A 24,818-nucleotide genomic window follows, 5' to 3' on the forward strand; every position below is an offset into this window, starting at 1 on the left:
TTTGATTTAATTTTGGTTGACTAAAATGATTTTCATATTTTCCTTACCATTACTAGTGAGTTTAAGTTAACGTTGACTCTGACCCAGGGCGGGCTTCTAAATTGGATAAAGCACACCTGTCATGTAAAGGTCACAGCCACTTCCACAGGCAGAGAGTCACTAACTGGGTGAGTAACCTCACTCATGGTGCAAAAGTGTCAAAGAGTGCAAAACCAAACAAGTTGAAAATACTCAAAACTGATAATGTTCGAGTTTTTTGTTGTAGTGGAAATAGACTTCTTTTTTCAGTTTTCAGGGTTTTTTTTTATTTCGATTAGCAAATAAAGTAAAAAGTGAACTGCACATTTCTAAATCATCATCACAGCTGTTTACCCCTCTAACAGAGACACATCTCTGCTTTTTATTTGTTCTTGCTTTGGTTTTTTTGAAAACACGTATTTCTCTGAGTTCATATCATTTTCTCTACTTTCAAAGACCCTCTAAATAACGCAGCACATTAGGTTATCACTGAGTTATCATTGCTCCTACATTTATATTGGGTTAAACTATGGATACTTTTCTCCGCTTGAAAAATTTGAATTTAATCCAACTCAGAACAACATGTAGAGGTATTTTTCTTAAACGAAGTGTTCTCCATTTATGGTTATTTTCCCTTATTTATATCACAGACTTCAATCTTGAATATTTATGTCACTCAAATTAGGCATACTTAATCGAAAGGTGCACACTAAACCAGGAAGTCCTTCTCTATCATGTTCAGTATATATAGCCACAGGTGGGTCTTCTCTGACTGAGTCAGTAACTTCACTCATGGTGCAAATGAGTCTAATGCCCAAAGGCATTCTGGGAAAAAAGATCTGCCCATGCAGAGCCTTAGGTAATGAGCAGGTAAGGATACATATGCACCTGGTAGTACATACCTAGTGTTCTTGGGTAGAGTTTACATTTGTTTGTCTTGCAAACATTTCTGTTAAAAAGGGGTAAAATAGGTAAACAGGTAAAAAAGATCAAATGTACTCAGTGTAATAATGCTGTCTTTCTCACTTAACATCTTTTAATCTAAACAGTTTGATTGGATATGATTTACTACCCACAAAAATAATTTTTTATAGTGTATGAGAGAGAGTGAGAGAGGAAAAGCAGAATCACAAGAGTATGGAAATAAATCTTGGATGGGACTGAATGCATTCCTGTGGTCAAATATAAAGTAAGAAGCTCAAATTCAATGAAAACTAAACAGTCATGCATATAAAGCTGGGCAGTATTTGGAGCACTTGCATCCACATTTTATAAAAAATATTGAAAATTCATGCATGGAAAGAAGTACAAACCAAAGTCACTCTGCAGTTTTATTTAAAAAAAGGCAGAAAGAAATTAAAATTTCCACATATGAGTGAGTTTCAGTTGAGCAATCTAGAGTTTACCTTGCATTATATCCCCTAGCAATGCTTGCACGAGTGTCTTCATGTTAATGTTAAATACACACATCAAATATTCAACCAATTACAATGATACCTCTTTGAAAAAAGTGTGCAGCTACCATGCCTTGGAGGGTAAGCATTGCAGAACAAACATATTCAGAGCTAAAGAAAGGCGCAATGGGTGTCAAATTCCTGGGGGCAGAAACACCACCATCCTCGCTTCAATTCAGCTCCACATTTAGCATTGGCTCTGGCTTTCCACTGAATTCTTTGCACTTGTTCATATGAAAAAGTAATCATAGAGAAAAGATGGAATTGTAAGTGGACACAAATTCAGCTAAAATGTGGACAAATTGGTTCGAAGTGATTTATCTTATTAAGGTTCATTCTCAGCTTGCCACATCCCACGTATCCACACAAAACTAAAACTGAATATAGTGACATCTTCCTTAGATGATAAGAACAGTGATTGCATTTTGCCCTGTTTTAGATTATATAACTAACAACCATGAAGAACCTCCATAAAGCCTCTTAGTATAGCGGATCAGTGACTAAATTTGCATCAAGGCGATGCAGCATAAGAGAACAGTGATTTGTCTAATCTCTTGTTGCATATTTCATCATTATAATCACACATTATGATTGTGTGTCTGTGTGTGAGAGTGTATGTGTGTGTTGGGTAGGAGGTAAAGTGTTGTCTCTGCACACAGGTGATGTGCATTCTCTAAAACCTTCATCCGTAACCTCTTAAGAAATAAATGTATCTGGAAAAGGCGGGCAATGTTTATACTCATAGCACTTTGATTGCAATTAAATTTTACATCACTCAAGGCCCAGAACTCACAGAGAAGCTGATGATGGACTTTCATCATTAGTATCAGCAATCTCAGTGTCATTCATGTTTTGTGAGACATGTCTGAAGACTTTGAATAAACCCCTGGAGAAGCAAGATAAAGCCCTGCTTTTCTGGGAGAGAATTGCCATGATGCACGTCCAAATTTCTTGATTACAAGACGAAGTGGGGGGAAAAAAATAAAACCTTGAATAAAAAGCCTGCACTGAAAGTTTCTCGGTTTGCTGATATAACAGTCAAGTGTGTCTATAAGTCTACTTAAAACGCTTAGGTATCAGTGGAGACAGCTGCGACACCCTCGTCTTATGATTCTGTCGAGACAGTACACTATCAAACCTTTCATACCGTTCCCAAGCTACATTTCCGGTGACAAAAGCTTTGCGAAGGCTCCTGAAGGATTCATCTATATCCTAATATTTCCAATCCAATTTAACTGGAGCAGACGGAGTGGTCTGAGCACTAGTTTACCAATCTTTGCTTTCCAAGACTCTGTGTGCTGAAGGCTTGAGGGGTTCAATCAATGGCGCTTTGATCTCGGCTGGAACCATAATTATTTAACATTGTTACAAGGATTTCTCTAATCCATCCTACCATTAAATCCCTTTTACACCCTCATCTTCTGCAGCCTAATCTGCATCTGGGTGCTCCGTTTGTCTCTGTCCCTCATTTCGACTTCCCCTTCTTCCTTGACGACACTCTCACTTTATAATAGACTGGGTGCTGAGTTAGAAAATTCCTTGTTTACCGAGTGCAACCTGACTGAACTGTGCTCAAATAGACTGTGGCTATTTAGAAATGGAAAAGTTTTTCCCCATATTCGTCCTTGAGTTTGGGACAGGTTATTTTTAGTTCCTTTTCTGCAAATAAAAACCAAAAACATGAACAAAGACATGTTGAAATGGAATAATAATGACCAGAGTCTTTTTAATAAATACCCCTTAAACCTTCAACCTCACTGAGGTTTTTGATTTATATCAACAGAATAAGAAGTGTCTCTGGATAAACTGAAGGAATTTGGAAGTCCAGGTGAATGAGAGGCAAGAGATTTCATCCCATCTGTAAATAGTGACCCCCTTACACACCCCCACCACCACAAAATATTTGCATGCCGGTGTTTCAACATGATATAAATAGCAGCACAAACAGCCCAAAACATTTGTTGAGGCACCTGCCACAGTAGCGTGGCCATCTGGTCCTCCCATTCTCCTAGCATGACATATGTGCATTAAACCTGAATTTGCTATTGTTGTTTTATTAGACAGGAAGAAGACACATTGGCTACAAACCCTTTCGGGTTGGCTGGAGTCAAAAATGAGACTCGAGCGATTTTACATTTGAGTGAAGCTGTGTTTTCAGCATGTGCATGTTTGATGTCTTGAAAAGGGAAGAAAGGGGGTTGGATGAAAATGATATCATTCTTTCAGGTGCTGGATGTACTGGTACTGTGCGTGGGTGGGGGGGTGGGTGGGGGTCTCTTTCTTGCCTGTTTCCGACCATCAGGTAGAGTTTCAGATGGCCACTCCTTAAGCTGACCTCTGTTTTGCCCTGGCTGATGCCCAGCTGGCATTAGGAGCTGAGCAAGCTGGGTTACACCAGACATCAGGGAAAGCCAGGAGAAGAAATTTGTGGACAGGGTGATCACTTGGCTTTTGTTACCTCTCTGTTACAAACCTATCCCTGTTTTGCAATACCTTATTTCAGTGGTTCCCAACCTGGGGTCTGAGGACCCCTAAAGGGACACTCAAGATGTCAGGGTGACAACAACACGGGATCAAGCCATGACATCAAGCTACACCAGCGCATTCAGGCAGACCCAGATTTGTCCCCAAAACAACAACATCTAAGCTAACTAATGGAATCACTAATGGGTCGCCAGAGACTGCAGACCATCGACATCGTTGACGACAAGGAGCTTCAGGACATCATCCGGGTCACCTCGGATGACCCGTACCTACGAGAACTACTGTCACAAGAATCCGTGAACTGTATGACTGCTAAAAAGGCAACTTAAGTGGAGAAGTTGGCCCGAGCTACATTTATTTCACTGACGAGAGACCACTGGACATCAGTCAGCAACTTCAGCTACCTCGGGGTAACGGCACACCTGATCATTCACTTTACAGCACAAGTTATTTTTGTACCTCATGTGTTTGTCTGCTGGGCTCGTTTGCAATTTAGAAATATTAATGCTCAGGGAATTAAGACACTCTGATTTACAAACCACAAATAAGTTTAAAAAACTCTGCTAATTTATCTCAAACAAAAATACAAATAAATAGTAGTATTTTAAATCTTAATTTATAGATAATAATAATAAAAAATCATGATTAATCACAGCACAGGGATGTGATTAACTTGATAATTTTTTTAAATCATTAACAGCACTAGTTTTTACGCAAACCCAAAATCAGAATGTCTGAGTTTTAAAGTTGATAATTAACAAGAAAAATCATGAAATTCGTATGTTTAAAAGTCACACTTTCTGACATTATACACTCAATTTGAAATTTTCAGGTCATAAATTCACAAAATTATAGTCAAAACTTTACCATACCAAACTGAAAACATTTTATGGATAACCCCAGTTTGTAGAAATGTCTCTTCTAAGTCCAGATGATAATCTGATTATTCTGGGATAAATCCAAAGTATTTCCTTATTGATCACTCCCTGTAAGAAATGTCATTTGATCAGGCTTTCAACTGCAGGACTTGTGCAAGGAGAAAGCTTCATCTGCTAAGATTTTCTACCACGAAATTTGGCTATTTGCAACCTTATAATCTTAAAAAATTCTAAACTTGAGTTCCCTATAGAAGTAGACACCCTCAAGTTTTTCTACTTGAATAATGACAACTTGTTAAACTTGAAAGTTTTGATTGTTTTCACAGATGCTCTACTTTTTTTTTTAGAGTGGCACTTATACACTGTCGTAATAATGGACAGTTTATACATAGATCTGTTGGCAAGAACAAGTACATTTAGGCCAATTGTGTTTGGATTTTGTCAGTGAAAACAATCAATACTGATACTTAATTTTACCAAGTTGGCTCGAGGTGGTTTACTGTTCTTAGATCTGGGTAAGGGGGTTCCTGAGGTAAAAAGGCTGTGAACCACTGCTTTATATGATGTAAGATACAAGATAAATAAGTCGATATCTCTACTTGTCCTTACAGCTTAATGGAGAACAATAAAATACATGTTTCTATGTCTACAGCTCTGCAAGCCACTTTTGGGCCACCAGTTGAGAATCACTGCTTTAGGGTCCAAAATCAAAACCTAAAACCTTTGGCAGGAGAAGAAAAACAACTGGTATGCTTGTCCACAAATTTCCTTCATAAATATGCCCATCAATAGATTGAAGACTTATTTTGTACACCCTGCCCCCCACCTAAAGTGTTAATATAAAAATAAACAGTGAGGGGGAAAAATAAAGACACTACATACAATAAAACACCTCAGGTCCACTTGCAGGAAAGTCTTTGCCTTCTTCTTGATGTGCACATCTTTCAAAGTTCATGCAAACAGATTTCTGTGCATCCATTATGAGCACAGTGTTTTGTTTATTAATGAGATCATTCAAGTAATTTCTAATCTTCAGGGAGAGGTGATCTGCAACGCTGATTAAACTGAGCATGTGTAAATCGCCTGTCCCATTAACAATGCTTTGTTTTGCTATACTGTCCATCAAAATTGAACAAGTTTTATGTTTTTTGCATTCAGTGTCTGTTGTGAAAAATATTTAAGGACAGTTGGTTTCCTAATTTTCAAATAAACCCAGTAATAAATGCTGTTTCAAGGCTTTACAACCAGTGTGGTACATACACAATCAGCCAACGTCTCTGGTTCTGTCTCCGACAATCCTTTAAACAGATGTAGATTAGTTAATACCACATTAATGGCATGGCCCCTTTGCATGAGATCTTAAGTAGAAATGACTGTGATCATAATAAGCATGCTCTAGACAAACTCTTGGTTTTCATGATTTTTATAAGGGGGTGTAGTTTACACGAACAGGCATTTAGATAAGGCTGGGAACAAGTTCATTAGCAGAGTTAGCTAGCTTAGACATACTATTCCCAATTAGCCTTGAGGAGATCGAGCGTAAGAGAATGAGGGAGACGGAGTCAGATTCCTATCACCTTCGCCCATGAAAATGAACAGAAAAGCATGCTGCGCTATCTCCCAAATCAGCGACTGATTGAGAAACATCCGTGACGAGGAATGAACACGAGACACAAGATCAGTGTGCAGATTTGCTTAAGGACATACTTGTAAAGACGAGTGGAGAGAAAGGAAACTCGCTGGGTGTTCCACATCAGAGACCCAGCACTCTGAACAGCAGAGAGGAGGCAGCTATCAGATTAATAGTGAGTCATTCAGTGCTGTTCTCTGCTGTTCCAGACAGAAAGACAATCAGAGAACACTGGCAATCGTGGACAGCACTTGACATGAGTTACTAAAGTGGAGATGAAAAGCAGGGACAAAAAAAGTTCAATTAAAGGATGTAGATTGTGAAGGCTTTTGTTGTTACTCAGCAAAAGGGAAACTGTATGGAGGTGCTTCAATAGAATCACCAAAGTAGGTGGGCATGCTCCGAGTTAGCCCACCTCATTAAAAGGCTTCACTCTCTTTTTATGTAGCAGCCATTTCACATCCTATTCAGATTCACACGCTTGGTGATTAAAAATTATCTGTTGGTGATCATAATCACACCTGCTTAAACTTAAGCCAAAGAATAACAAAGAACTTTTGAATGCTGACCTATCAGAACATTTACAAAGAGATTAAAGGGTAGACAGACTCAAACTAAATAAATTTGCTTTTAATCACTATGAACAGGAAGTCATGTCATTTCAAATGTTCCTATCTGATTGTCTGATTCCCCTCTTTATTCAAATTATAACATGCCCATCTGACTTTTCTAGCACAATGGGAAAAATTAAAAAGGGAAATGACCTTTCATGGCAGTCATGATGGGAGAGTGAATGGCATTATTATGCAGCTAGATTAATTTCTGCCCACTTGGGCACAACTGTCTTAGAGTAAATCACTTACAAATTGGTCGGTACATGAAAGAGATGTCGAAAAAGTTATATTAATGGGAGCAAGTTGATTATGAAGAGATTTCTTTGTGCTGTACACTGCAAGTAAAAGTGTGTTTCTTTTGGTTGGATGCAAAAATGTGCTAAGGCAGTGGTTCCCAACCTGGGGTCAGGGGAACCCTAGGGGGGCATCAAAGATGTGAGAAGGGATGCCAGGCCCTGTCTGCTCTGAGATTATAAAATTTGATGAAAATAAAGTTTTTTAAATCATGATTAGAAACAAAATATTCCACAGCATATTGGGGAAAGGAGAAAAATATAAAGAGGATCCTTTGATTTTTGAAGAAAAGTTGAAACTTTTAAGGTTTATAAAGTCATGTATTTACAAGAAACCAAACTTAGAATATCTGTCGTAATAGTCGTAAATTTACAAGAAAAAGCAGGGAATCGCCAAGTTTACATTTAAACATTATAAACTGAAAATTTCAAGTTTTTAAAGTCCTAAATTCATGACATTATAAAGTCAAAAATTAACAAGAAACCAAACTTGGAGTGTCTGGGTTTAAAAAGTTGTAAATTAACAATAAATAAACCCGAAATTTCCATATTTTAAAGTTTGACAATTTGACATCATAAGGTCAAAATTTTATTTAATTTTTTAAGTAATAAATTCCATTATTATAAAGTCAAAAATGTACAAAAAACAAACTGGAAGCAGTGCTTGGGTAACCCCAGTTTGCAGAAATGTTTCTTCTGAGTCCCGATGATGATAATAATCTGATTATTCTGGGGTACAATCCCAAGTATTTCCTTATTGATCAAACCCAAGAAGTGTAATTTGATCACGATTTCAACTGTCGGATTGAGCAAACAAAAAAGCTTCATTTTAACTTTATGATCTAAGAAATTCTAAGCTTAAGTTTATGTGAATGTACGGCTTTTGGAGTGGAAAATTTCAAGCTTTTTTTCTTGTAAATTGACAACTTTTTAAACTTGAATACTAAAAATTAACAGGTGCTCTGCATTTTTTTGAAGTGGCCTTATACACTGGCGTTGTAATGGGCAGTTTATACATGGGTCTTTTGGCAAGAACAAGTCTTTGTCAGCTGATTCTGTTTGGATTTTGGCAGTGAAAACTGATGTCTAATTTTCAAAGTGGGTTCTGGGGGCTTAGCTTTCTTAGATACAAGTATAGGGGTCCCTAAAGTAAAAAGGAGTTACCAAATTTTTTTTTGTTTGCTATACAGGAGGGATGAGGATGGTGCTTAAGTCCTCAAAATGGATGTCACTTCCAAACTCTGCATCAACCAGGCTGTGGTTGAGTAAACATGAAAATGAGCATCATGTTTCACATCACCTCGTCTGTTTCAGCCATCCTTACTGTAAAAAAGCATTTCCTGCCTCTCTCCCCTGCCTGTCCAGCAGTGTTTTTCTCAGCTTCTAATTCTCTTTCTGATGTCTAAGTAGGGGGGTAAGGATAATTACAGCCAGTCATGCTACATCCATCCCTCCTTTTCAAAGCAGTATTTTTAAGCTCAGCATTTTCTTGTCCAAAAGGGCCTTTTTTCCGCATGTGTTGCCTTCTTTTTTCATGGCCCCCATAGTTCTGAACTGACCCCCTCAGCCCTGTCTCCTGACTGATCACAGTGATGGTTTATTACTGTCGTCCCAGCGTTCTTATCTTTGGCCAGCAATGCTCATTTCCTTCCCCAGATTTAAATGCAAATGTGAAATTTAATGATAAATGCATTATCTGATAGGTGTGATAACACTGATTCACTGTCAGTATAAAATACACACCCCGGGGGGTTTCGAGCTAGCAAGCACAACTTGCCCAAATCCACTTTTTCTCCCTCTCTCTCCTCTTTTTTTTTCTCGCGACTTCCTTTTTTACATACGCATGTACCTGCAATAAATTCTTGGGGTCATTTTATGCATTAAAAGGAATCATATTTTGTGTGTTCAGCAGTGTGGGTTCAGGCTATTGCTGAGCAGTAATTGCTGTGCAACTATCTTGTTCAATGTATTATCCATCCTTTGATGAAGTTTCTCTTAGTAAGAAGGCAAAATAAGATTAAAAATGTTTGAACACATTAAAAAAGAGTCACCCACATTGCTTTATAGGGTTTCATTGAAAAAGAAATGATGAAGCTGTTTTTGTGGCTGCAGCTCCAATCAGTTAAAGAAGCTTGTTAAATAGCATAGAGATGACCTATGCAGAGTAATCTCATAGTACGGATCATCTATTACAGGTGAATTAGAAAGAAAGTGAAGACTTTTCTTACTTGGACCATCCCATTCCTCAGAGCCTGTGGTGGTATGCCTGGTCTTCTCACCCTGCCCATCCATTTCTGATTCTCCAGCTTCTCGATTACCATCTTCCTCACCTGCAAGGAAGAAAAAGTCTTATAAAGCACACAAAACACACAATAATCAACATCAACTTAGCAAGGCACAGCAGGACTTTAAAACGGTAAATTCTCATCATGATTGTCTTTATGCATTTTTTCCTCTCACAGAATGAAGTCATTGCTATTGTGAGCTACAGTGTTTTTGTGTATTTATAGATCAGTTTATTCACATTTTCTGAGCTTAGCAGGTCCAGCTGCACACTTTTATGTAGGTTCCCATGAGTGCTTGCAGGAACAGGAGGAAGCTTCATGGAACAGGAAGGAAAGCAATGTGTTGAAGAGAGCTGGCTATTTATTACCTTTTGATCTATTGTGGAGCAAGCTAAAATGTGTGTTATAGGATGTAGGGCTTATTTACGGTCTGTGGGCCAACACAGACCTTGCTACAGGATATTTGGGTATCTCTCTCCAAGGTCTCCATGCTTTAAGAGCATGTTAAACAGACACCGCTCCTGAGTGTGCAGCGTTAACAATGACAGGAGCACTTGTGGAGTGTTTCTACTCTCACATGTTGTAATCACTCATAGTTTGTACACAATGTTCATTATCAAATATATCTGTATGCTATGAGAGCTCCTAGTGTTACTATTTATAAATCTGAAATAATCGAAATACTGTAGGGAAGGACACGTGAGAGCAAACCTGCTTGGAGCATTTAATAGTTTCTGAGAAGCATTTCCCTCAGTTTTGTCACCATATCAATCTTGTCCCTTTGATGTTCTACACCCAACAATGAATGATCAAGGACAGGCCTGGGGTACTACCATGGGTTATTAAACTCTCAACAGGGGACAAATAAAGGATTTTAAGATAAGAATGTTAAACGGATATTTTAGTATTTTTGAAGTTGAGTCGTATGAGGTATGCAGCAGTAGTAGTGGCTTTAGCCTCCAGTGATTTCAGTGAGCATTACCCCTTTAAGAAGGACTCGCTGGTTGTACAAGCCAGGAAGCTAGGCTATACAGCGTAACAGATGGGTACAGTTTCTTCGTGGATTTTTGGTGAGTTTTTGGTAAAAATGGGCCACAAAAACAATGTTGGCTCAAAGGTATGTGCTTTTGAAAAGTTGTGAAGCATTTTATTTTTTACCCAGAAAGCCTCTGTGTTTTTATCACCGTTTTCTAACGCAGGCTTTGGCTACCAGTTACGGGCTCTTGCATTGCAAAGCACTGCAAAAAACACAGAGGCTTTAGGTATAAGATAAAATGCTTCATAAATGTTTTATTAGCACATAGATTTGAGCCAACATTATTTTGGCTAGTATAACCAGCGAGTCCTTCCTAAAGACGCAATGCTCACTGAAACCACAGGAGGCTAATGCAACTACTACTACTACCAGGTATGTCATGTTACTCAAAAATACTAAAATATCCCTTTAATATTTTTACCTTAACATTGGTGGTACCTGCCAGGAAGCTAGACTATACAGCGTAACAGATGGGTACAATCTTCCCCTGGAGTTTAGTGAGTTTTTGGTGAAAATGGACTATATAACAATGTTTGCTTGAATGTATGCACTATCAAAAATGTATTGAGTGTTCTACTTTGTACCCAGAAAGCCTCTGTGTTTTTGACATGTTACAATGCAAGAGCACATAGCTGGTAGCCAAAACCTGAAACAGTGACAAAAACACAGAGGAATTCTGGGTAAAAAATAAAATGCTTCAACCATTTTCAATAGTGTGTACATTTGAACCAACATTGGTTTGTGGCCCATTTTTACCAAAACGCACCAAATTCTGGGAAGAAGTTGTACCCATCTGTTACGCTGTATAGTCTAGTTTCCTGGCTGGTACAAGCAGCGAGACCTTCTTAAAGGGGAAATGTGCACTGAAATCACTGGAGGCTAAAGCCACTACTACTGCTACATACCTCATATGACTCAACTTCAAAAATACTGAGATATCCCTTTAATATCCAAGACACCATATTGTTTAGATGTGGTTATAGGAGACGATAAAATCACATCATTCATATGACAGTAAGCAAAAACGGCAGATGTTGTTTGGTTCTGTACCACGTCTTCATCTGACCCCCTCCCACCCTTCGCCCTCCCCCCTGAGCTTCTAGAAAGCATTTTAGAGTGTAAGTTATCACAACTCAAGTGACAACTGCCACAGGACACACAATACTTCACTGCAGCTCTGTCCATCCTCAGTGAGGTTAATCTCTAAATCAAGCACACACACCATGCTTGTTTAGCTTTTTTTACATGGCTCACTTCAAAGAAGGTAGCAAACATTGCCAAAGGGATTTCCGTTTTCTGCCTCGCAATATAAGAGAAGATGTATACCAAAAAAAAGTGATGCTGAAGGGAAGTCATGCAGAAATGATCCACTTACAGTACATGAGGTCATTATGACCCAGTTTTGCTTATGCAAGTGTCTGCTTCGGCTGGCAATTTCTCCCCCACTTCTTTGCCTTCCCCAGTATATTATCAAGGAGCCCACTTAACTAAATTCCCTTACCATTTGTTGGGCTCGGAGAACCTCTTTAGCATACTAGGCTCGTATTATGACGAGAATAACAAAGGCGTATATCAACAGTTCCTTCCAATGGAGCGGAGTTTAAAAAAGCTGGGGAGATAACATTAAAGGCACTACCTTGATCTCAGGCGAACATGTTAAGCCCTGTAACGAAACGTATTGGAAGTGTTTAATTACAGCCCGGGAAATGAAGCTACAAGATGATTCCTTAATTAAGCAGTGATTAAGGATTTTCTGCCTTCTATCTAACACAGTTTGCAATGCATTTTAAACACAATCACCCAGGCAGCCTCACAGGGAACAATGTCACAGGGCTTTGATGAAGTTTCCTGCACAAATGTCACAAGGATAAGAAGAGCAGAGGAAGAAGTGTTGGAGCAGTGCTCCTTTTCTTACAGCCTGCTTTGATAAAACCTGGAGTACAGAGATTTTGGGACCCCTTTTCATGGTCTAAAACAACTGAGATATTTGACCTTTCTGATATAGAAAAAGATTGACAGAGGAGATCTTTTTCATAGATTTACACTCACAGAGCTTTGAGTAATATCTGAGTCATCTAGTTAGATGATTTGTCTGTGACTACTCTTTGCATTGTTACCTTAATCCTGATTTGCATCTGGTTTAGGTTCTATTTCTGGCTCAATTAAATAAAGATACTTCAGGTCCAGAGAGAAAAGGCTGAACAGAACAGAAGGGACGGGGAGGCGAGGTGAGGCAGCCTGCTGAGTGCAGGGTTGGCAGGCATGCAAGATGAACCAGTGAGCTGTTAAAATCAGCCCTATCGCTGCTCTATCAAAGCACAGCTCTCTAGCCAAATCACAGTCACACGCAGCATGGTATGCATTCAGGTCAATAAGCTTATAGGCGATTTACACACACAATTCCTGGAGCAAGGTAGCAACAAAGTCATATTGGCTTTTTCCCTCCCTTTTAGCATTGTCTATACTAAGGGAGCCCTTGAAAATGTCAATCTCTCATGAGCGACGTTAAGGAACTCAAAAACCCACTAATCCTTCAAAGTGTATCTGAAGAAAGGTCGAAAAGTGTGCAATAAAATAGAGAAAGTTTTGTCTTTTTTATGTGACTGCACAATTACATGCATTGATAAATTATTGAGTTGGCACAGATCCTCCTGCCACTTTAGCTAGAATGGCATTTAAGCTAAAATTAGTGCTTGGAAATGATTTTTTTTAAATGTACTATTAGGGGAGGACGCCTGCTTCCCCTCAGCAGTGGTAGTACTAGTCAGTTATTTGGTTGTTGATGCAGATTATGCTGCAACAGATAAAGTCAATTCCAGGAAAAAATCTCCGTCACCAAAGTCAAGCATAGCTTTAAGACTTCTCTGCTATCTAAAAGAAAAAGGTTAGAATTGCATGGAATTGGTGGCAGGCAGAGCACTCCAATGGAGGGAGGCTATTAGTGAAATGCCTTGCCACTGTCTCTTTAAATGCCAATAAATTCCCATCATTACAGAATCTGGCAGTTTTCCTCCCTGTCTGCAGCCTGGGTCTTTATCTCGCTCTGCCTCAGTCTCTGAGCATGTAGATCTGGCCCAGTTAGATTGTCATACTTAACAAACATTAATGATTAATTTCCTCCACTGAGTCAAATGGGGCTAAAGGGATGACTCGATTCATCTTATCGCACCACAAATTAGCATTTGCCCATATTCTCCAGCATCAACTGTGTATTAAAATTCCACATTTACCATTCGGGGAATCGGGGCAGCTTGTGAGAAAGTGCCAAGGAGATCTTCTGCCACTGTTGCTGGAGATTCTGATTACTTCTGTGTTACACAAAGAGTGCCATAATTAATTCTGGTATTTTCTGTTTGTTACTGTGAGTCTCTGGCCGCTGCAAGTCAAATTACTCACTGAGAGGTTATTTGATAGGTCAAGGTGGGTTTGTTATTTTCTATTTTCAATCCCACATGTGCAATTTTGGCTTTCAGACTTCTTTGATAAAATGTTTTTGTCTGTATTGCAGTTCTGGTTATGTAGGTATACAGAGCAAAAGACAACAAGCAGCACAACAGGAAGCACTCCAAACAACACCAGGATGAAGTAGATTTTCATGAAACACATTTATCACGTGATATCAAAGAATTAAATGATCAAAAAAGTCGTTTGTCTTTAGACAAGACTTGGAACCCACCAAGTCTGCAGCGTGTGGAAACACCCTGAGCTGAACTTCACAGACAGCCAGCAATAAAAAAAGAGGGTAAAACAGCAAGGTGAAATTTCACAATTTCAGTAAAAAACGTTCCATTCAGAGTATATAAAAGAGGTATCTTTCTTACCATTATAAAGCCAGGTGTGTCAAAAGGGTATAAATCTTTGCTCTGGAATCAACGCTTTTAACAGTATGCTCTTCACAAGCAAAGCTCCATACATGTGAAATTGACCGAGCTCAAGCTTGAGGTAAGATTCTGTACTAAATGCATGAAAATCCAAGGTTATTTCATGAGATATGTGCCCTTTCCTCAAAAAGAACCAATAGTAGCCCCTCTCATTTCATACGGCCTATTTTTAAACAGTGCTCCTCGTCTCTTTGGCTCTGCTCTGCTGACACACATCGTGTTTGTCATTGTAGTAATGTGTTGAATCTGTTCATACATGTCATTAATGTTAAGTGTTACATCTTGAACTGGAGAATTGAGTGCCCATTAACTGTCCTTCATTCTTGCATTAATTGATACTACTGATGGCTGGTTTTCGACCATGGGGTCAGAGACCCTTAAGTGGTTGCAATACAATTAATAAGCTCAGTGGAAGGAGTCAGATGAGTTGAAGTAGCTAAACTGGGGGTTCAAAATCAAGGCTGGGGGGCCAAATCTGGACCCTGGACCTTGGTACATTTATACTTATTAAGAGCATATCACATTTTTGTTATAACTGGCCCACTGTTATGACATCTGCAGATTTCCTCCAGTATAAGAATCTAGACTTAACCTTGATGATTTAAAATATCCTTGTTATGCCTTAAAAATGTGAAAATTAAAGAGTAAAAATAATTCTATGATTTGGGTTTTTATTTCACATTTCCAATTTTGCATCCCACAATTATCACTTACTCTTATGACTTAGCATTTTTATTTCATATTCTCAACATTTGAATTCATAATTTTGACCTTTTACTTCATATTTAGACATTTTAGTTTCAAAATTTTAAATTTAAAGTCATATTCTGACCTTTAAAACTCATGACTTTGAATTTTGTCTCAGGTATTGACCTTGTCAACTCCTAATTTTGACGTTCAATCACATATTTTGAACTTTTAGGCTCACAATGTAAAAATCTAAACTCATATTTTGACCTTTTAAAGTCATGATTTTAAATTTTATCTTACATATTTTCTTTTTAACACGTGATTTTGACTTTTTATGTCATATTTTGACCTTTAAAAACATATGATTTTTAATTTTATCTCTGGTTTTGATCTTGTCATCTCCTTATTTTGACTTTTAATCCCATATGTTAAACTTTTATCCTTATAACTTAAAATCTTTACTTATATTTTGACCTTTTAACATCATGATTTTGAACTTTATCCCATATTTTGACCTTCTAAACTCATGACCTGGCTAACTATCTCATATTTTTAAAATTTTAGACTCATTATTTTGACTTTCTATCTCATAAATTTTTCTTTTAAAAACATTATTTTGAATTTAAATTTTGTATTTTTACTTTAAATTTTGTGTTTTCACCCTATGAAATAAGTCTGACTTTTTATCTCAGATTTTGAGCCTTTAAACTTCTCATTTTACTTTTTTTAAAATATATTTCCAAATCATTTATCATCAGTGTTTAGTTTGTTCCTTAATTAATTACAGGCAGTTATGGTTAAACGTTGACCCCTATAGGCTCTCAGGTTAGCCCTAAGTTCAGAGTATGGCTCCTGCTGTGATTGAGTTTGACACCCCTGTGTAAAACCACAGTGCTAAAATTGCTCTGCCACAAGCTATTGTTCAGTTGAAATTTACTTGAGGACAAGCCCAGTATGGTCATCATTGAAGCGTCATACTTTGCTTTGCTGGGCTTTAAGTTGTACCTGCATTAGACGATGTCTAGTCGTACGTGCAGTTCAATCAATCAAATAGTCAGTCTAGAACTGCATAGCTCCAAATCATAGCAATAGTTATATGAAAATACACTGCAAAAATATCTAGATCTCATTCTTTGTTTTTAGTATTTATAGACACCCATTAGTATACCATGAGCGAGTGCATAGCAATATTCCAGAAAGCAACAGCAGCAAGGGAAAACTTCCTTTTATTATCAGGCAGAAACGCTTAATGCAACTCAGAAGTAGCCACTGTGCTGTCTAAGAACTAGCCAAGCACAATTTACAATTTACCACACACATGTAATGAAATTGCAATTTAAAATACAATAAAGACAAGCTGCCCCTCAAATGTATGCAGGACAGTAAAGTAGTTGAGTGCATTTTTCACTACAAATGGGTAGATAAGTGCAAAAATATCTCTTCAAAGATCCAGCATCATGTAAATCACAAACAAGCAAAATTTCAGCTACAACAACATCATTACCTAAACAGGTCGTGGAGTCAACCCTCCCCTAGTTTAGAGGTTTCCAAGCCTAAGGACAAGATGGGATGACAAGGTGCTCCTTGCACTTATCTGGGGAGTCCCTTTTCTGCAAGGGTAAGGCAAATGACTGAGTCTTTGGTGGCATTCAACTTCTTGACCTTTGCGCCTTTAAGCAGCTTTGCTACTTCACCGCACTCTGATCAAAGTTAATAAGTGCTTCATATGTTAATGAAAATTGGTACTCCTCTTTGTATTCGTACAGCTTTTTAATACCTATTATAGACTGAAACTTTTAATGGAGGTTTTAGGTCCCCCTGACAAGCCCATTTCAGAGAGTGACTACACAGATACAAGGCTAAGCTAAGACCAGAGAGTCACTGCTCAGTGGAGGAACCTTACACGGGAGACCTTATTCTCCGGAAAGCAGCCGAAGATAAAGGCCATGGGATGAGTGGCTGCTTTAAAACCCACGTTCAAGTCCGCACAGGACTAATTACAGCAAGCCATCACATTTGAGAGGGTTTAGTTAATCAAGGGGGCTCTCTTTTTCCTCCTATATTCGAGGAATAACACACTTAAACCATTTAATGCTGCCAGGATTGTGTCCTGTTTAATTCAAGGGAGTTTCACAAAGTGAGGCAAATTTAAGCCACGCTGACATTAGTTTTAAATAGATCTAATTGAGGAAGGATCATGAGGAAAATTGCTACACCTGATGGTTATGCACAGCTTGCAATGAGGAAAAAGAGTTTGTACATCATTTGGGTCTTATGAGGTAATGGGAGACTTACTGTAAGCTTAGATGGCAAGTAATTTAAAAAAATCTGGCTTTATGTTTGACAGGGAACAGATTACCAGTGTCCTAAAAAAGGCAGCATTTCACATTTGGGATTGTTACATAGACAATCGCTCTTCAAAAACATGGGAAGGAGATTTAAAGCTATGTTCCTCATGTGATTTTATCCAAAGACAATGGAAATGTTTAATGTCTTTGACAAGGTTCTTTGAAGATTTCCAGAAGTATACTTTTCTGTAGCTGTAACTTTATGTGCATTCTGCACCATCTATTTCATAGCTAACGGCATTTAACATGACAATACATTCTACTTTGAAGTTTGTGGAAGGACACATTATGAGGGAGACAAAGAGTAAAGCCAATGAGGCGTCGCTGGTAATTGCAATTTCTCAACAATTGCACTGTTCAACTTTCCCTAAGAACAAAAGAAAAGCATTATTGATACGATTACTGGGGCATAGCCTACCTGAAACATGAAAGATTTATTTCTCTTCACTAATGTAATCCCATGAGGCACATCAGTTTAGAAGTGTGAAGAAATAATTCTAAATTGTTTTCCCTTTGAAAGGAGACGGAAGAGGCAGACGTTCAAAGCACTGGTACTTCATTAAAAAGTCAAATTTATAGCATCCGTGCACCAGTAAGAACGGGGACACCTGGGGTAGTGAAAGCAACACAACCGGGGGGTGGGAAGGGGGTGGTGGTCGTGAGGGGGGGGGGGGGGGGGACAGGAGGAGGGGGAGAAAGGCGGGACAAGTCTGTCATCTTCACACTGTAACCTGGAGCAGACCGTAAATTAGCTCCTGTGATGGCAAGGTGTGACCGAAATGAAACAAACATACAAAGAAGCAATCTAATTGAATTGGAGTTCAAAGAGGACTTGGGCGCATTTGGCGATGCTGAGGCGCTTTATAGAGCTGGACCTCCAAGCAGTAGCAGGTGCTGCTGAGTGTTCACAGAGCTTTAGCTCCGGCTCAAAGGGAATGCTATGCTCTCCAGTGCATTGGTATATCGTAGCACACCTTCACAGCACTATCACAGAGGGAGAGCCGGTGTTGCTGATGCCATCTCTCTCTCAGATCAAACCACTGCTCTTGGGTGGAGTGCTGGGATCAAATATCAAATTGGATAGTTTCAACTCTAGGCAGTGATACTGGAGAAATTCTCCCATGGATAGAAGTTCTGCCAGGTTTGATTTGAACATGTTGAGGGATTTTATTGGACATTATTGGCAGGAGTTTAACTTATTTTTGATGCTTTGGCACAAAAGTAGCTTAACATATTGTCTTAGATAAGGAATTAAAAAGAGCACTGCGAACATCTTGGGGATAATGGCTTTTAAATATTTGGTTAAGGAAAGAAGTTAATGATCCCTACCTTTGTTGCAGAAGTACTCCATGTCCTCACAGCCCATGTTGTCAGTCTCAAACTCTGTGGAGAAGTTCTCCTCCACCGAGAACTCGTCTTTGGCCAAGAGCTCATTCTCCTCGGAGACGCACTCCTCCTCCTCTTCCTCCAGGCCATCCTCCAGAGGACCTGAGGGAGCACATGCACATACGCACAAAGACATACATACAGACACAAGGGAGATGTTCAACAGTTTCATCATATCCTTAAGGCTCTCCTAACATCACTCCTCTTTTTAAGATACTACGAATGCAACTCAAAACCCAGCAAAGCAAAACACACTTCTTGTTAGAAACATTCAGTATAGACAAAGATAATGTCATGTCGATTCTCGTTTTTACAAAACTTCTTCTCAGGAAGTGAAAAACCTTTCGAGGCTGCATGCATTCTGAAAGACAAGCTGACATGCAGCCAAGGTGAGTGCCACCTTAATCCTGCAGCCTGCAACACTAAACCTCTCACAGATAGGAGGGAGGAGGGAAAAAAAAGTTCATTTCGTACAGGCATCGGCAAGGGTGGAGAAAAGAAAATACTTTTATTAATTTGTTAGCCTTATCACAGGGTACAATGTTGATTTTCCATTTACATTCCATGCCCCCGGGTAATACACCAGTGCAATCTTAAAGGAGACACTTTTCTGAGTGATTAATGTTTTCCACCCTCTGTGCAATATTATTTCTTTAAATCTAAATGATTTCAGAGTTTTGCTTGTAGCTCTACATCTCTTTTGGTATTTGCATATTGCTATTTTGCTTCAATCAAGGGTGTTGATGGAATTACTGTACTGTTACCTGAATTATATTACTGCTGAAAAAAAGTCACTGGGCTTTTGAGCATTATTAAAATAATATGCATCTTGCACAATTCCTCTTCCAAATCAAAATGATTCACCGATGTCTGCATGCGAATACCCAAAGCAACGTGTTGGAACTCTTTAACTTTAAGGTTAGTTTATGTTTTTTAAAAATGCACTCCAAGCAAGATACCTGCGTCATTTTCTTGAAAACAGAACTGAATAATCATGTCAAATTGCTACCGCTGCTGCCTGCTAGATGTGGATGCTGTAGCAATTTCTGCTTGTCAGCCATGAGCTATGTTACAGCTCCTTGTGCATTATCCTGGAGCTCAAACAGAGTGCACTGATATGCTCTCGACACCTTTCAATGTGTTTGTTTTATTGTAGCAAGAGTGAGCCCCTCAGCTTGAATAAAGCAATAATTTCAGTTCAGAAAGTGGGGCCAGTGTGGCTCTCCTGTTTCTCTTTCTTCTTTCAGTGATTCTCATAAAAGGCCCCCCTGATGTCCACAAACTGCTTGCTCTTTTCATTAGTCTTATAAATTACTCCTTTGTAGAAGCCTACATCTGCAGGAGCCCCAGACATGAAAAGAATTAGCACACAGATCTCTAATAGACACTGTGGAGGCAGAGTGCTGCTTTTAAATAAGGTTTCATTTTTGTGATCTTATCTGATGCCTTCTGCTGATTTGCTGAGGAGCGAAGTGAGGTGTGAAGTGACTCAATGAGTCTACCATCGCTTAAGATGATACTAAGAGATAATCATCGCGGTATCAAGGGGAGATTGTATGACTGGCGTTAAAAAATCCTGCCAAGGCAATTGAAGACAGTGTGAAAGACAGCGGGGAAATACATTTCTATACACACACTCTGTACACATTCCATTACACAGCTGAATAAGAACTGTGTGTACAACTAAACGATTCTTCCTCTGTTGCTGGCAAATACAGCAGCGCTATTGCACCATAGAAAATAGACCTACAGTGTTGTGAGATAATAAGGGTAAAGGGAGATTAAAGATAAACTTCATGGTCAATAAGACACAAAGATTAGGAAGATAAGATGAGATAGACTTGAGGTTTAATAGACTCTGAATAAGGGCATCTCACTTCCCTACTCCAACAGATAGTAACTAAATGGAGCATTTTCAAACTGATAGAGATACCGGCGCTTGTACTGAATATGGCGAAATTAAATACTCCACTCGGTTTGAGACATTAAAGGATGGTCGGTGGCTACTTCTGGGCGACTATGTAGATTGTGGAAGTTTGTGCGCATTCTCACATGTTTAGTTTATTATACAGTATTCATTGCATGGAGAGACCTGAAATTATTTCAGAGACAGCAATGATAAGAATAATGACTTTCTAAACGACTTGCACCACACTCCTAACTCATTTTCTGATAGTGGCTGTCCTGCTATATTTAGTTGTGTACTGTTTAAAATCCTGTCACATTCACTGTGTGACCCATGCTTGTTGGTGCATTTCTATAGGTTCTGCTGATGAACTGGGCCAGAGGAACGTCTGCCGCGTCATCTTTTTATCAGGCCCCCTCCGGAGCTCAGATGGACACTGACATCACACAGATTTTTGAACACTGTGAAAAAAGGGGGAACTGTTTTTATGACTGTGTTTGAACCTTAATTGGAAGTTCAAGATTTATCTCTCAAAAACTGCTTATTGCCTGAACGTAGAATTAAATGTTTATTTCAAAGTCTAAGATATTGGCTGTATGCAAGCTTTAAACACCCATCAGTCACGTTAAAGTTCATTTTTAAACCCAAACAACTCAAAATGGATGGTAAACATATCAATTACGGCTGTAGGCAGGGCCACCCATAAGGGGGGAAAGCTTTCTGGGGCCCTGTATAGTGGGGGGCCCATGAAGGTCAAGAAAATCACGGCCCAATGTAAAGTTCATATGGGATAACAATATTTCAGCAACAAAAATGATTTTTTTTTAAATTCATGCTTTTGTACAATATAGAATTTTTCAATGTAAAAAACAGATTTACCTGTTTTGGTAATGTAATGGATGGGCACACTGAACTAAACCATTAGGAAAGTAATGTCAGATTTCAAATCACGATGTGCACAAAAGTCAGGATGCCAGAGAATAAAGTAGAAGAAACTGCAATTATTTTACGGAAAAAAATAATAAAATAGCTGCAAAATCAAGGCACAAATTGGCAAAAATAGGTTAAAGTGGCAAATATGGGTTAAGAAAGGAAAAACAGGGCAAAATGAGTCAAAAAAATGGTGAAAAGCAGTTGAAAAATAGCAAGAAGGGATTATAAGTTGCAAATAATTGGTTTAAAGGGGCAATAAGGAGCAAAAGTTGGTCACTCAAGTAATGGAAAGGGGTTGAAAACAGCAAAAATTGTCCAATAGAGGCAAAAATGGGTGTAATGTGGAAACGAATGTGGCAAAATGGGTGGAAACGGTGAAGAAAATAGGGTTAAGAAGTTGGATAAAAAAAAAATAAATAAATAAATATTTTGAACATCAGCACCTAACTATGGCTTGACACACTTTTCAGCTCCAAAATGAAGTAACTGTTAGCCAGGACGCTAGCACCTATGCTACTGATCCAACACATACGCATCGATATAATCAATTAATCACAACTGGGAAGTGCCCCATCACTGGCCCAGCCAACTCTGTGGGCAGGCCTGGCTGTAGGCATTAATGTGATCATTACAATAGGATTAACAGTTCATATTAGTGCATTATATTTTTAATTGCTTTAACCATAAACATGTCCTTTTAGCACATTTTGTTTAAGCCACTGCAACATCTCAGATATTGGGGTCAAGAAAAGTAATGAATTACATTTAAATGATTACTTTCTTAAAAAGCAACTAGTTTCATTACCTAGTTACAGTTGAAATAACTAGTTTCACCACCGGATCCATTATCTTTACTTTACTCCTTGTCACCTGTCACTTTCTGTCACTTAATTGGCAACAGGAAAATACAGTGTCAAACTTGACATATTTTAACATTAAAGGGATACTTCATTATTTTTGAAGTTGGGTCATATAAGGTACTTGGCAACAGTAATAGCAAAAGCCTCCAGAGATTTCACTGAGCACTGCCCCTTTAAGAATGACTCTCTGGTCGTACCAAGAGGGAAGCTAGGCTTTACAGCCTAACAGACTGGTACAGTTTCTCTGCGGTATCTAAAGAGTTTTGGGTCAAAATGGCCGAGCCCTTCTGAAAATGTCTGTCAAAGCTCGCATACCCAAGCAGCACAGCTGATCAGGAGAAGACAATACACTTTGGTGGAAGAACATATAGACGAATGTTGCATTGCAAAATAGTGCCACACACAGGAGCTTTCTGTGTGAAAAATAAAACACTTTAAAAACTTTTGATAGAGCGTATGTTTGAGCCACCATTGTTTCTTGGCACATTTTCACTTAAAACTCCCTGAATACTGCGGAGAAACTGTACCTTTCTTTTATGCTGTATAGACGAACTTCCTTGTCAGTATGACCAGAGAGTCCTTCTTAAAGGGCCAGCGCTCACAGAAATCACTGAAGGGTTGTACCTCATATGACCCAACTTCAAAAGTACCCGAATTTGCCTTTAATGTTATAACATAGTGGCACTACTTCATGCAGTAAGGATACACAGGTGTTATCAGCACAAGAAGTGATGTTACAAGACAGGACTGGACTGTCCCGTCACGTCATGACACACCTCAATCGCCATCCCTAGCACACACCAACAGCAGCGCATCACCAGCCAAACTCCCTAAAAGCTTGACTTCAATACAAAAAAGGTGACAGCAATGTTGTGAAAATCAGAGCAAAACAGCGAATCACAGACAAATATGTCAAGAACAAGACTCTAGTAGGGAACATTTCCTCCATAATACCACGCAGATGTCCTTACTTGAACCACTTCACCATTTCCATCTCCCTTCTTCATGAATTGGAGCTGATGAGTCACCTGAACAAGTAAGCATTGTGTAAGCATGCACTTAAAGGGACGTTTCATTTGATTTTTTTTCCATGCTCCCATTTTAGAGGTTGGAGGATTTCCAGTAACACAACTGACATTCATTTATTTACCTTTATTTAGACTCGAAAATCATTGAGGGCGAGCCCTCATTTACACGATAAGTATTTTACAGTAACAGTCATGTGATCACTAAGTTAACAGTACTGAGATACAGAGAAATGTAACATGATTACACCAAACGCTAAACATCTGAAGCTACAGTGATGTAAAATAAGTAGACCACTGCGCCTACAGTCAAAAGTTATCGCTACTTGTGCTATCAAACTATAAAGCTATCAATTTCTTTTTCTGTCATTGTTTTTTGCTATAATCCTCTATCTACCACTTATCTTCCTTATTTTCTTTAAAAAAAGCAGGTCTGTATCCAAACTTGAAGTAAACTAACCTTAGTAAAATAAAAAAATAAACAAAAATAGTTTTAAAATAATTTTCTAAAGCCAGAAGAAAACAATCTTAATCACAGTTAACTAGAAATAGTCAATAGAAAATAGTTGTAGAATGATCAGTCTACATCACTATTTTTGCTAATACTGAACACATTTTTTATTCCATCCATATGGATATACGGCCAGGGTGGCCATATATTTCTATTTTCACTGTTGTTGCTCTGTGTATCTCTCATCTCTCTTGTTCTGCATCTCCCTTCATTCCCTCAGACCCTAACCAAGAATCAGCAGATGGCTGTTCAACATGAGTCACATGTTAAAAGGAAATTCAGCTCGTCTTTACAACTTTGCTAAAGTTGCTTTGTGCTGTGTGCTCAGAAGGAATTATTGTTGAGTTTTTGTAAATAAAATCACTAAGAGTACAGTCTAGACCTGCTCTTTGTGTTTATAAAGACTAACATGGAGTGGTGATGTATAAACTAATTTGACTGAAGAGGGGGAAATGTCGGTTCTTCTCCTCCTGTTGTTTATTGGAGGTTGGCCAAAAATGGCAGTCCTACGTGCAAAAGCAAAGGTAAACAAAGGTGTCGATTGGTCAAACTGGCATGCATTGACTCTGCACTCGATTGCCCTTCC

The 24,818-nt window shown here is 38.6% G+C and overlaps 1 protein-coding gene across 1 annotated transcript in view; it reads right to left on the minus strand.

The window, feature by feature from the left end:
- zfpm2a (zinc finger protein, FOG family member 2a) overlaps positions 1 to 24,818 on the minus strand; it is a 162,933-nt gene that overhangs the window by 102,729 nt on the left and 35,386 nt on the right. Inside the window, exons 2-3 of the mRNA XM_041794381.1 lie at positions 18,941 to 19,099; positions 9,600 to 9,701 (exon numbers count right to left, since the gene is read on the minus strand). Of these exons, the coding sequence (XP_041650315.1) occupies positions 9,600 to 9,701; positions 18,941 to 19,099 (261 nt within the window). The remainder of the gene's footprint in view (positions 1 to 9,599; positions 9,702 to 18,940; positions 19,100 to 24,818) is intronic.

This window comes from Cheilinus undulatus, linkage group 8 (genome assembly GCF_018320785.1).
Source record: "Cheilinus undulatus linkage group 8, ASM1832078v1, whole genome shotgun sequence".
In the NCBI taxonomy this organism is placed as follows: Eukaryota; Metazoa; Chordata; class Actinopteri; order Labriformes; family Labridae; genus Cheilinus; species Cheilinus undulatus.